Source organism: Durio zibethinus, chromosome 15 (assembly GCF_047325235.1).
Source record: "Durio zibethinus cultivar Kanyao isolate XHJ-2024 chromosome 15, ASM4732523v1, whole genome shotgun sequence".
Taxonomy (NCBI): domain Eukaryota; kingdom Viridiplantae; phylum Streptophyta; class Magnoliopsida; order Malvales; family Malvaceae; genus Durio; species Durio zibethinus.
The window spans coordinates 2,876,953-2,889,988 of NC_143176.1; the positions used below are offsets into that span (position 1 = coordinate 2,876,953).

A 13,036-nucleotide genomic window follows, 5' to 3' on the forward strand; every position below is an offset into this window, starting at 1 on the left:
TTAAAATTTTTTAAGTTTTTAAAATATTTTAAAATTTTTTAATTCTAACTAATAATGCAATATTAATTAAATTTTTTAACATGTGTTAGTATTTTATTAAATATTCAAATTACGTAAATAATTTTTCATTAATTTAAAATATTAAAATATTTAATGAAATAAAAATTAAAATATTAAATAATAATTTTATTTTTAAAATATTAAACTAATAAAAAATATTTTTATATTTAACCCTTATTTTTAAATTAGTGATGGAAATTGGAAAGATAACGTGGTAGCTGTAGCAGTATTTAAGAAAGAAAAACATGATGAATGTGATAGGCTGTAGGTTGTAATGAAGAAAACAAAGCACTAGCGCGCGATCTAAAGTTGCTTTCACAGTCAGAATCAATATTTGAAAGTCAAGCCGCCCATGCCCACCCCAAACTTAGAAAATATATACTAGCATCAGACAATTGCAAGACATCAAAGAGAACGGGGAAGCTAAGTGAGATCCGGTTCATCTGAATTTAAGCTCAGCCATTGGTGTTTAGGGATATTGGCCCAAAGGAGATTTTGGGCCAGAAGATAAGAGAAACTACGGTTGGCAGTGAGGTTTTCAGCCAGGGCACAGATAACTAGGACCTTTTCATCTTCCCTTCTACTTCTGTTTCTGTTTTCTTTTCTTTTCTTTCTTTCGTCATACCGTGTCTGTCTGTTTGTTCCCGTTCCTAATATTCTCTCTCTCTCTCTCTCTCTCTCTCTCTCTGTATATGTGTGTGTATATATATATATATATATATATATTTCGTGCATTGCATCGCATCGACTTCGTCGATCACACACACATATACATTTATAGCATATAGAAGAGAGAGCCCAAGACCCAATTGCCAGCCAACTGCCCCGGAATTCGGACAATTGTGCAGCTGTTTCCTTCTCAGTTGCAGCTGGTAAAGTAAGTCTATTTGATTCTCTGCCTGCTGAATTTGTGATTTACTGTTGGATTTAGAGGTGTTAGCTCAGCTGTCTGGCTCTTCTCCTTCTCATCAATATTACGGTATACTACCACTAGTTCTTTAGATAGCTGCTGACTGCAAGCTGACCCGTAGTAAAGTAGTTTATGTTTTGTTGTTTATTTACTAATGCTTTTTTTTTCTTTACATAGAATTAAAGTTTTTTAAGTAAAGTTTGCATGGTTGTTACTCTTTAAATGATCAAATAGAAGTTAAAATTGAAAAACCAAACCGATCGTTTATTGATAAAGTTCAATGACACAATTTGACACATATTAGTTGAATAGTGATCGAAACGTCTTCGCAAATTTCAATAAACATGAATTTTCAAATAAAGTATCAAAAATTATTTAAATGACTTCAGATCTGTATACTTAATCTAATATATAATTTCTGTCTTTTTTCCTTTCCTGGCAAAGGATTTTTCTCTTTCCTATCAAACGGCCTCCTTATTGTTTTTGCTTCCTGAGTTTATCTACTTGCTTTAGAAAGCAAATGCATATTATTCAAATCAATATCATAATGGATCAAAAAGTTATAAATGACTAAAAGCAATACTAAAATAAAAATAAATCAAAATCCTGCATTTTGTTTTTCGGAAAATATCATATTTTTAATTTTTCAAAATTTTGTTTACTTTTTTTTTTGTTTTTGAAATATTCATTTTAGTTTTATATCTTGAAAGGAAAACACCATAAATACAAAACAATGACCAATCCCCGTACCTAAGTGACCTATCTTTTCTTTTTGGCAAACAGAACACTTATGCCTTTCTGGCAGCTCAGTTATTTTTGAGATAATTTTGGGATGAGGGCTAAATCGTTATTCTAGAATCTAATGTTTACCCCATTTTTCCTTTCAAAACTCCACTTATTTCTTCTTTTAACTTAGGATGAAACCTTTTTTATTTTATCCATTTAAAGTAAATTGATGAAAAAAAAGTTGGTGATTACAGATAATGCAAATAATGAATGCAAATCTATATTACCCCAACAAGGCAACTTTTAATCCCATTACTGTATTCACTTACTTTTTAGTTAATTTTTCTTCAATGGATAAAATTGAAAAGGTTGCATCCTAATTTAAAACAAATAATGTAATGAGTCCTGAATAAGGAATTTGGTAAATGTTAGATCCTAAAATAAGTATTTTGCCTGAATGAGCTCATAAATAATCGATTGTTAATTTCATATAATGATATTTGCTAAAATAGATATTTGAACTTACCTAGCTTGTCCCTTCCTTTCTGCCCAAAACTTTGATAATCTTAATGAATTCCTTATGTGATTTTACTTACAATATAACAGACAGATGTATAATGTATAGGGAAAATGTACTTCTTAATGCTTCCTTGCGTAGGGAGGAAGTGGAAAGTCAAGGGTCAAATGAGTGGACACTTTTTCAAACTGGTTCAAATCGTCATATAAACTTTGTTTGAAGCTTGTTTCTGAAACCAGAATTTATTAGAACACTCGGGTTTCTGATTATTAAAACATATAAAATCTTTATAGTATACTTTATCTCATTGATTTTAAAGTGTATTTTACTTGAAGATTTGCACACAGGTGTGTCATGTTTTTGTCACATGTTTTCTGCGGAATCTGCTTTGGTAATGTTGATCCTGGATCTTGCAAATTCTCAAATCTAGGACAGAGTATAGAAATTAGGACTTAAACCATTCATATAATTTTTCTTCTCTATTGAATTTTGAGCTCTTGTTGCTTATTTCTTTGCAACTTTTTTATAATGTTAGATTGGCACCATTCCTGACCAGTGAAAATAAGATTCACGTTCATGGCATTAATGTTGTGAAGGGTCGGGTTAACTGATACCGTTCTAGGCCCTTAGTTTTGCAATTGCTAGGTCAGTTCATCCAGCAACATTAGCTATAGTAGACATGCAACTATTCATTGTTGAAGCCAACACAAAGCATATATATGGGATCATCACTACATATGACGGCCACCTGTTTTTATTAGTGCTTTAAAAACCAAATGCTTTAACATCTGGACGTTATCAGTAGGGTGACTTAGCTACTAATTATAGATGAAAGGGAAGAAAGATGGGTGGTTACTTGGGGGGGGAGATTTTTGAGAGGAGCAACAATTACGTTTTGACAACTTCACTTTCTAACTTAGTTGGTAATATGCTCACCGACAGCACTGTAAATTGTTTGAAGGATATGCTCTACTATATGGTTTACTTATGTATCAGTTATGATTCTTCATTGCCAGCATTTTTTATGAATGCTTGTTTTAGTCTACAAATTAACTGAATATGCTCTAAAATATGTATTTATTATTTGAATGAGCAGAAAAATCTAGATGAGCTTATTATTTTGCAGTTGTTATTCATGATAGCAATCCCTGTAGGAAAACGAATGGCTGCCTTTGCAACTGCCGAGGCTTGTGATTCAAACGCAGCACTTTTGGTGAGTGGTGACTTGAGCGCTCTAGAACCAATCTTCAAGATATATGGCCAGCGTCGTTCATTCTCAGGACCCATTGTAACACTAAAGGTGTTTGAGGACAATGTGCTGGTCAGGCAGCTTCTGGAAACCAGAGGTGAAGGAAGAGTTCTGGTTATAGATGGTGGGGGAAGCACTAGATGTGCTTTGGTTGGAGGAAATTTGGCACAGTCAGCTCAAAACATGGGGTGGGCTGGTATTGTTGTCAATGGCTGCATCAGAGATGTGGATGAGATTAATGCATGTGATATTGGGGTGCGAGCACTTGGATCTAATCCCCTGAAGTCAAATAAAAAGGCTGTTGGGGACAAGCATGTCCCAATTTACTTTGCAGGAACTTTGATTCGTGATGGGGAATGGTTGTATGCTGATAGTGATGGCATTCTTATCTCAAAAATGGAACTGTCTATCTAAAGCAGTAGGTACCAAGCGAATAAGGGGACTGAGTTCTTTGTTACTGGCATCATCCTAAATGTCAGTTGTGAAATGGATGGGTTATTTAGTTGGATACGATGATTTTTCTTGTTCAACTTATTTTAGCTTTGGGATACTATTACAGTCGTATTGTTGAATCCGCAATGCTAATTGAAATTCGAAAGCTTCGAAGTCTTTCTTACTCTGCAGTTAAAAATTACAGATTCCCCACATTTGGGACCAAGGATTATGCAAAATAAATGGAAAGCAGGATATATATAATATGTAGTAATATGTAATAAAAAAATGCCGTGTAATTGTGTTTGATGTTGACTGCAGCATTGTACATTCGTCAGTACTTTTCCCTTCTGAATTTACGAAGAGCTTTCCAAATTCTTTACTAATATAATCACGTATTCTTTTTTTAAGGTAATACTGTATATATCTGTACACTTTTAAGCACATAATAACATTTTCCTTTTGTGGCCAGGAGAAGATTTCAACCTTGAACCTTTGAAACCTTATTTGTATAAGGTGTAACTATAATTAGATTTATCTTGGATTGCTAGAAACAGCTGTTTATTTTCAATTACAAAATTTATTCAAAGAAAGTAATTTAATAAAATATGATTTTGAAATTATCAAAGTATATAATAAAAAATTCGATGCATAGTATATTATCAGTGTGCTATTGTGCTAAAGGCTCTTTGTATTAAGGTGAAAATAAATAGCAAGTGTCGTAAACAGATTACTAATAATGTGGCAAAACGTCGTCAATTAGAATGAGCTTGTAATTTTGTGATGCTTAAGGACGCCTAGCGAATTTGGGGAAAGATATATATATATATATATATATATATATATTAAAAAAAAAAAAAAAGATTAACAACGTGTCCAAGGAATTAAGAGCAGATTAGCTGCAATCATTTGCGGGATTGAAGCCCATTCATTGATATTTGTTGCGGTGTTGTGAGAATGTGAATGTGGGCTCAATATCCAACGGATCAGTCCAGTAGCAGCAGAGACCAAACAAAAAAAAAAAAATCGGAAATCGGCAACTACTAAAAAATAAACTAAAAAAAATCGCAGGAATCGTAGAAAGTCGAAAGACTATCAGAACTCCGAATCATCCTCTCGTAAAATCAAATTCAAAAAGCTAAGAATGGCATCATCGTCAAGCAGCGGCCTCACCTTCAAGCTGCATGCGCTGGTAATCGTAAACATATCGGACCACTACACTCGGGTGAAGTCCCAGATGAACCCTCCACTCACATCCACCTCTTCCACCTCCACCGTCAATAATAACAGCAGCAACGGCATGGAACACTATCAGCAAGCTCCTCGAGTCTACGGTTGCGTCATAGGGGTCCAGAGGGGTCGCACCGTCGAGATCTTCAACAGCTTCGAGCTTCTCTGCGATCCCTCCACCCACTCCCTCGACCGCTCCTTCCTCGAGAAGAAGCAAGAGCTCTGTATGATTCTATTTCATTGTTTTTTTAAAACATTTTATTGGTTTATTTACACCTCGAATTAAAATTTTTCTTTCAATTATTTTTCCCAGATAAGAAGGTTTTCCCTCACTTTTATATACTTGGATGGTACTCCACTGGGAGCGATGCCGAGGAATCCGATATGCACATCCATAAGGCCGTATGTTTTCTCAGCCGTTCCTCGCATCTTATTCTTTCTTTCTTTTTTTTTTAATTTCTTTCTTAGGCCTGTGACCTTATTAATTGTTTGTTAATTTTTCATTCATTAGCATTGCTGGAAAGCCAACCTTTTCTGCTTTCGTGGCTGTTGTTGCGATTCTGCAATACAAGCGTTGCAATTCTCCGTTGTCATTTCATTCCAATACTAGTAATTACTTTATAATTAATTTTGATTGATCTAATACAAAGTATTGTAATGGTGATCATGACGATGAAGGGATAGCTTCACAATACATTAATAATGCTTTACCAATCTCATATGCTTTTCTGTTTCTATTTATAACTTCTAACTACCGAAGGAACAATATTACTGTAATAATTGGTTGCCTCTTCTTTTTATGTAATGCATTTCAATACTAATAATTCCCTCTTGTTCTTTTGTTACAGTTGATGGATATTAATGAAAGCCCTCTCTATGTGCTTCTTAATCCTGCAATCAATCATGCCCAAAAGGATCTTCCAGTTACCATTTATGAAAGTGGTATGAAGTTCTTTTAGCTTTATTCCATTCTCTTATGTTAGTCTATATTTTTCCTCTCTTACTTCGTTTCCAACGTTTTGCATAAGGTTTAAAGCTTAGCTGACCTGAGTTGAGTTGAACTGCTGTCCATCTCCTTCATTATTGTCAGAACATGCTTTGTTCCGATCATGAGATTTTTATATGGTCTATATTTGCTAATTTGATCCATTTGTGTTAACTTTTTATTTTAATTTTTATCTTGGAATCATCAGTTCATGTTCTTGACTATAAGTAATTTCTGAGCAATTGTGCTGATTAGAAAGGGGTGTCGATATCAATAATACTTATCTCCTAGAAGGACGTCAATGACCATGTTGTGTATTATAATAAATTGCATTTGATAAGGAAAACACACAGCTTCTTAGTTTAGTGTGATTTTGATAACATTTACAGTTCATGGTTATTCTTTGGCGATAACATTTTCTATTCTTCTTGTTTATCATCTTAACTTAAAAGAGCTGCACGTCATAGATGGGATTCCACAGCTTATTTTTGTTCGCTCAAGCTACACAATTGAGGTTCATACTTTAATTCGTATCTACTCAGTTTTCTTTTAAATTTTACCAACTGGGATTGCTAAGATTGCTTTTTCTTTTTTGGGCTTTACAGACTGTTGAAGCAGAGAGGATATCTGTGGATCATGTCGCCCATCTAAAGCCATCTGATGGAGGGTCAGCAGCAACTCAATGTAAGCCTGCTTGCTTCTTTTCCTTGTTCCTAGTATTTTCTAAAAGTGATAATCCTATTTGATGGAAGCCTTTTATTTTCTGTATTTGATGATTATCAGTGAATTCTTTTGTTTGTGTTTGTGTATTTTCCCTGCATGCAGTAGCTGCTCATCTTACTGGTATACATAGTGCCATCAAGATGTTGAATAGCAGAATCAGGGTGCTTCATCACTATCTTGTTGGAATGCAAAAAGGTATATGCACATTCCTTATGAATGTAGTACAAATTAAATTTTTTGGAATGCATGAGAACATTTGAAAGGTTGTTTGACATTTCTTTAAGAAAAGGAACCTATATTTGTAGTGTAGAGTGTGGATAAAAGCTCTAGACATGGAAAATACTTCAAAATAAGTTATAACTTCTCATTTTGTTAATAAGTTTTGAAGACTAGATTTGACAAAATGTCCTGCATTTTTTAAAGTTTTAGATGTCAACATCTTTGATCGTCCTTATGACTTTTGATCAGTCATTTCTGATTTCCTATTGATATTGTATATATTACTTTTAGAGGATAGGCTGTGACAAAGTTTCACTGTTATTTGGGCTATTGTGGATCAGACGGCCATGAATTAGTTGTAATAGAATTCGTTCTCCATTTCAGGTGACATTCCTTGTGAAAATTCACTATTAAGGCAAGTATCAAGCCTCCTCCGAAGGTTACCTGCCATTGAATCAGAAAAATTTCAAGATGACTTTCTGATGGTGAGCCCTTTTTTTTTTATCTGTTTGAGCAAGTGAAGGACTGTTAACTGTAGTAAGAAGGTAGAGTTGTTTTCTATCTATTGTTTTGGGGATGATTTGGCTTTTCTAGCCAATTTGTCATTATTACCATCAAAAGTCTGGCATTTTAAAATAGGCAACCATCAGCTCATCTCGGTTAATGCTGTAGTACCAGTTCTTGTGGCCACCAAATTCTGTATGTTAAGAATTGGAAAACGAAATTACCTCTAGAAAGTTCATTGGATTTTTGGTCATATCATGGTACTAGGATTTACTAAAACTGGTGATTGATGATAACTTGTTAGAAAGACTTTGAGAAGGTGGTACTTGTTACTTGTTTGATGCCACAGTGGAAAAAGAAAGATATTTGTCAATGCTAGTTAGCAAGGCTATGTTGGAAATAAAACTGTTGTAGGCCTCTACAATTCAAAAGTTCACATAATCGGCATAAAAAATATTGGCATAGGTATAATTGGTGCCTAGTTCAAACATTTATGTTTTTTTGGATTTGGTGACTGCTTTTTGAGGATTGGCCTAATTATTTTTATTCAGGAAATGAAGTAAATGACTAAGCTGCATTTTCATCCTTTGATCACTTACATGCTTTTTTTTTTTTTAATAATTCACAGGAATATAATGACACTTTATTGATTACTTATCTTGCAATGTTCACTAACTGTTCAAGGTAAGGTTTTGTACCTTTGTTAAGAATTTGATGTTTTTCATATGCCTTTTGTGAGAGGAAGTGATGGCTTGTTTTGTTCTATTTTGGGTGCTTTATTAGATAATATGCCTAATTTTGCTAAAATAATTCCACCCTCCCCTCTCCCCCTTTTTTATATATGTCTTTTGCAGCAAAATGAATGAGGTAGTTGACAAATTCAACACTGCATATGATAGACACAGTCGAAGGGGTGGACGGACTGCTTTCATCTGAATGTTGCTAACTTGATGACTATTTTGGGCCCTTTTCTTTGTGCACAGCACTTGGATGCTTAGGAGTTATGTTGGGAAGGGGTTGCTAGACAAATAGATATGAAAATTAGATGTTATCACTTTTGTTGTTATTATTTATTACTGGTTTGGATTTTTGAGCGGACAGATTGGTGATGCTGTTTCTGTTTGTGGTGATTTAAGGTGTAAGGGAATTTAATTAGTTCCAGCACTTAAATCTAATATTTCTATTATATTACAAAGATATTTTATATTATCAGATACATGATATCTGATAAGATTTGCCATGTACACTTACACTATATTTTTAATTAACTTGCAACTTGTGTAATAAACGATTTAATTAATTTATTTAAATACATGTATATATACACAAATTAGTATTATTTACAAAGTTATATTAAAGTCTTCAATATTTTAACATATAAAATTTATATATGCAATTGATATCTCATAAAAAAAAATAAACTTTTAAAATTAAAATTGAATGTTTTTCATTCTGAAAATAATCATAGTAATTTTTCATTTTAATGATTCTAAAAGATATAGATATCTCATCAGGATCTAAATCAAAATAATGAGAAAAGGAAAAAAAAGAAATGTGTATCAAAATACAAAAAATATTATTGAATAATGAATTACATATTAAAATAAATATTAACATAATCTGTGCTCTTGTTCTTAATTAATTTGTCGAACAAGATAATAAAACAATTAGTAAATGTCTACCAAAAGAGCAAACGAATTGAAAAAAATATTAGTTAAAAAAATAACTTATCATTACTGTTGTTTTGGGATTGTTAAAAGATTTTAAAAACATAAAACATTTATCATCGATTTTTTCTTATTACATTGGCTATTCAAGAAAATTTATTTTTTAAAATAATTTGAATTTGATAGTATGATTATGTGTGAAAAATTATTAGAACCTCCATAATATCAATTTTAAAAATAGTATTAATTAATCATGTATTATCCTTTAATATTAAAAAAAATATCTTAATTTTGATATTTAAAAATAATTTCTTTAAATTCATTTTATAGTCACAATTTTTGTTTTTCTACTTTATTTTTTCACAAAAATTCTCTTTTTTAATAAAAAAAATATTGTTATCATTTTTATTTGAAAAATAAAACTAAAATCTTATTATCTAAAAGTTTTCAAAATATTCCAATACGTTATTAATATTAAAAAAAAAATTTTACCTAAAAATTTTTTAAGAATCACTATTTAAATTTTTTTAAAATCTCATTCTTAGAAATTCGTATTTATTAATGTGAAGAATATGCAAATAATATCCATGTATTATTATATGTAACTTTATTTTTTTAAAAAAAACTTTTTTTAAAAATTTTCTTCCTTTTTTAAATTTAAAATGACAATAAGTAAACGAAAATCCTTTTTTATTGAAGTTTTTTCCTAAATATTCTAATACTTTAATTACATTTTAAAAAAATACCCTTACTTAAGGATTTTTAAGTAATTGCTATTTAGACTTTTTTAATATCCTATTCTTGAAAAGATTTTCCCTTACTATTATTTTTATTTATTTCAAAATTTCTTCAAATTACCATTTTAGATTTAAACTTTAAATATGCAAAAGAACCTATAAAATAAATTGAATAATAAATAAAAAATAATGAAAAATTACTGAATCAAGCCGATCGATGGCCCAATCAAAAGTGGTTAACTAACCAGTCAAATTTGGTCAAACAAATAGTCAACAAATTGGTCAACAGAAGCTAGGAACAAGTCAAACGTGCGACTCTCGAATTGGGCCAAGTTTATATACGGGTTAGCTCCTTTATTTTTTTTAACATTATAAATATCAACTTTTTCACTTCATTTTCATCTCTTCCAAAAAAAATATCTCTTCTCTAAACAACACTCCAATAGTTAGCCACCCATTCCTAGATTCTGATGATTTACCATCGTGTCAGCTGTTACCTCCAATCATCGGCCATCACTCGTTGTCATTGGTTTGAACCCAAATTTCATCAAAAATTTTCTCAATCTCCTAAGCATTTCTAACGGACCTAATTTTCCAAAATCTATAAATTTTCCTATATCTGGGCAAAAAGTTTAGGCTTCAAAACTTAAAACACCCCTCTTTTGTCACATTGGCTAACCCAATTTCCTCCTATGTCCCTTCCATGGTCTTAAACCTCATTTCTTTCGAAAATCACACCCTGAAACAACCCAAAACTTCCCTAAAACCAAAGCTCTCTTTCTTTCTCTATGTTTCAATGTGTTTTTTTTCTTTTTTTTTGCTTTACTAGCCTACTGTTTCCTACGGGGATGTATTGTTTTTTGTTGTTAAGTTTTTTGGTTGCTTGAAGGGAAAGTCTAGTTCGCAAGTTTTGAGTTTGGTTGGCAATAATTTGGTGCTAAGTTTTGTAGTAACTAGTGTAGGTAATGAGCTCAGAGATTGATCTGCACGATTGGGGGTTATGTTTTAGAAGCTAAAGGATGGCAATTTAATAGTGGTGGTAAGGGATTTAAGGGATTTTTTTTTTTACTTTTGGTAGTGTTTTTGTTGGTTTTGGCAGTTCAGAGGAAGGTTATGTGGGTTGTTTTAAATGGTGGTGATGTGAAGGGTATTGGTGTCTTATGGTGGTAAGGTTTTGACAGAGTTATTGGATGGAGGTGGTTATAGTTGTTCAACTAGAAGTAGGGGTGGTTAAAAAAATTTTTGGTAAAGTTTTTGCTTGACAAAATCACCCCCTCGTGTCTTGATTTTGCAAGTTTATAAAGGTTTTGGAATCCTTAGAGGTACTGAAAAGACAAGAAAGGAATAAAGGGGAAAAATATGAGTGATAGGGTAGAAGCAAGCTGGTAGTTGAAATTAAACTAGCATGACAATTGTAAAGTGATTGTGGCAAATGCTAGGGTGTGGCTGATTGATGCCATATATGGCACTCATTCCTTTTATTTTTGCCCTTTCTTTTTTTGTTGATTTTTCATTTTTAATTAATTTTTTTAATTAAACTAATTAATTAATTCTGATTAAAAGAATATGGGCCTTAAATTAAAAATAAATTTTGGGCTTTCAAACCTAATTGATTTGGGTTTTGGGCTTTCTAACCCAAATAACTCATACAAACTTAATTGGATTGAATTAGACCCATGCAATTAAGTCCATTCAAGCCTAAATGGATTAATTAGACAAAATCCATAAAAGATGTTCAAATGGACTTAAATCGAGTATAGAAATGTGATCCGTTTCAATCTATTAGGACAAAATTAGTGTTTATAATAGTTCTTCGTACTTTGCTAGAATTAAATATACGGCAAAGATGAAAATAACAATTTTGTAATCTCAAAGATCTTTTTAGTTTTTTTTTTGGACATTTTTTTATGTTTGTTTATTTTCTCAAAGGTTTTTTAGAACTCAAATATAATCATTGAAAATGTTAACGACAATCTAAACTTTGACCATAAAAAATTTGAATATCACAATTGAAAAAAACAAATAACTTCAGATATTACCGTTAGAAAACATAAATAACTCAGATATTACCGTAAAAAAAATGTAAATAACTTTAGATATCATTATTGATAAATACATATGACTTTGGATATTGTCACTGAAATTTTAAAAGAAAACTTGAATATCATTATTGAGAAAGTACAAATGACTCTTGATATTGCCAAAAAAAAAAAAACTTAGATATCACCATCAAAAATAAAAAGTTCGAACATTACCATTGAAAATTTAAAAAAAAAATTCAAATATCACTATCAAGAAGTCAAATATCGCTGCCAAAAACTGTGAAAACAATTTATATTATTGACTGATTCTAATTTCATTAAACTTAATACCCATTCATGCTAGCTATATTGGGTTTAGAATCTCTACCAGTTCCATGAGCTTAAAATCTCATCTTAAAAGTCTAAAAATTCTTAACATTTTCTTTTTTAGAAAGATTCTTTTACTATTCTTGTTTTTTGGATACCATATACATTTTCCATTTTCATTGGAAACTCTTTCCTTTTTTTGTTGGTAAATTTCTTCTTTTGTTTTTACAACAATGTTTATATTTTCTCTTTTTTTTTTTCACTTCAATATTTACAAAATTGACAAATGCTATTACGATACAAATGTCTACTCTTAAAATGATGGTGCAAATGCACATGTTTTTATGCAAATGCAAATGATATGTACAAATACTAAAATCCTTACCAACAATATAAATGCAAATGCCCTTTTATAATGCAAATACTTTTTACAAATATGCAAATGCATACATCTTTACCAATCATGAATATGCTAATTTCTTCCACGATGCAAAAATGAAATCAAAAGATGCAAATACTCATAATTTTCTTTTTTTTTTTAAATATTTTCAATTTTTTTTCAATTTCAAATCATTGGCTTTTCTTGCTATTCTTGTTTTTTGGATACCGTATACATTTCCATTTTCATTGGAAACTCTTTCCTTTTTTTATTGGTAACTTCATCAATCAATTCAAAAATGATATAATTGTTAAAGTAGGTTATCAAGCATCCAACTTAAAATCAATTGA

The 13,036-nt window shown here is 31.2% G+C and overlaps 2 protein-coding genes across 5 annotated transcripts; both read left to right on the top strand.

Annotated features, from left to right (window-relative positions):
* Nucleotides 1–420: 420 nt before the first annotated feature.
* Nucleotides 421–4,201, top strand: LOC111301500 (putative 4-hydroxy-4-methyl-2-oxoglutarate aldolase 3). Of its 4 annotated transcripts, none has more exons than XM_022897202.2 (2): nucleotides 421–937; nucleotides 3,310–4,201. In XM_022897202.2, exon 2 carries the CDS (start codon nucleotides 3,349–3,351, stop codon nucleotides 3,874–3,876), a length of 528 nt encoding a protein of 175 aa, XP_022752937.2. In that variant the 5' UTR covers nucleotides 421–937; nucleotides 3,310–3,348; the 3' UTR covers nucleotides 3,877–4,201. The 4 variants fall into 4 exon arrangements, with proteins under 4 accessions (XP_022752937.2, XP_022752939.2, XP_022752938.2 ...); XM_022897204.2 differs by having other exon boundaries at nucleotides 3,356–4,201; XM_022897203.2 differs by having other exon boundaries at nucleotides 422–937; nucleotides 3,340–4,201.
* Nucleotides 4,202–4,948: 747 nt separating this feature from the next.
* LOC111301501 (COP9 signalosome complex subunit 6a-like) lies at nucleotides 4,949–8,799 on the top strand. The gene is made up of 9 exons (XM_022897206.2): nucleotides 4,949–5,348; nucleotides 5,438–5,526; nucleotides 5,973–6,066; nucleotides 6,562–6,623; nucleotides 6,715–6,793; nucleotides 6,935–7,027; nucleotides 7,436–7,536; nucleotides 8,184–8,239; nucleotides 8,410–8,799. The coding sequence occupies exons 1-9, from the start codon at nucleotides 5,039–5,041 to the stop codon at nucleotides 8,489–8,491; spliced, it is 966 nt and encodes a 321-aa protein (XP_022752941.2). The 5' UTR covers nucleotides 4,949–5,038; the 3' UTR covers nucleotides 8,492–8,799.
* Nucleotides 8,800–13,036: the final 4,237 nt, after the last annotated feature.

Excerpts from the sequence above, each read along its gene's own strand:
- LOC111301500 (XM_022897202.2), top strand. The coding sequence starts at position 3,349 with ATGATAGCAATCCCTGTAGGAAAACGAATGGCTGCCTTTGCAACTGCC.
- LOC111301501 (XM_022897206.2), top strand. The coding sequence starts at position 5,039 with ATGGCATCATCGTCAAGCAGCGGCCTCACCTTCAAGCTGCATGCGCTG. Across the intron at positions 6,624-6,714 it reads GCTCAAGCTACACAATTGAG|ACTGTTGAAGCAGAGAGGAT; the intron begins GTTCATACTTTA and ends TGGGCTTTACAG. Across the intron at positions 6,794-6,934 it reads AGGGTCAGCAGCAACTCAAT|TAGCTGCTCATCTTACTGGT; the intron begins GTAAGCCTGCTT and ends CCCTGCATGCAG.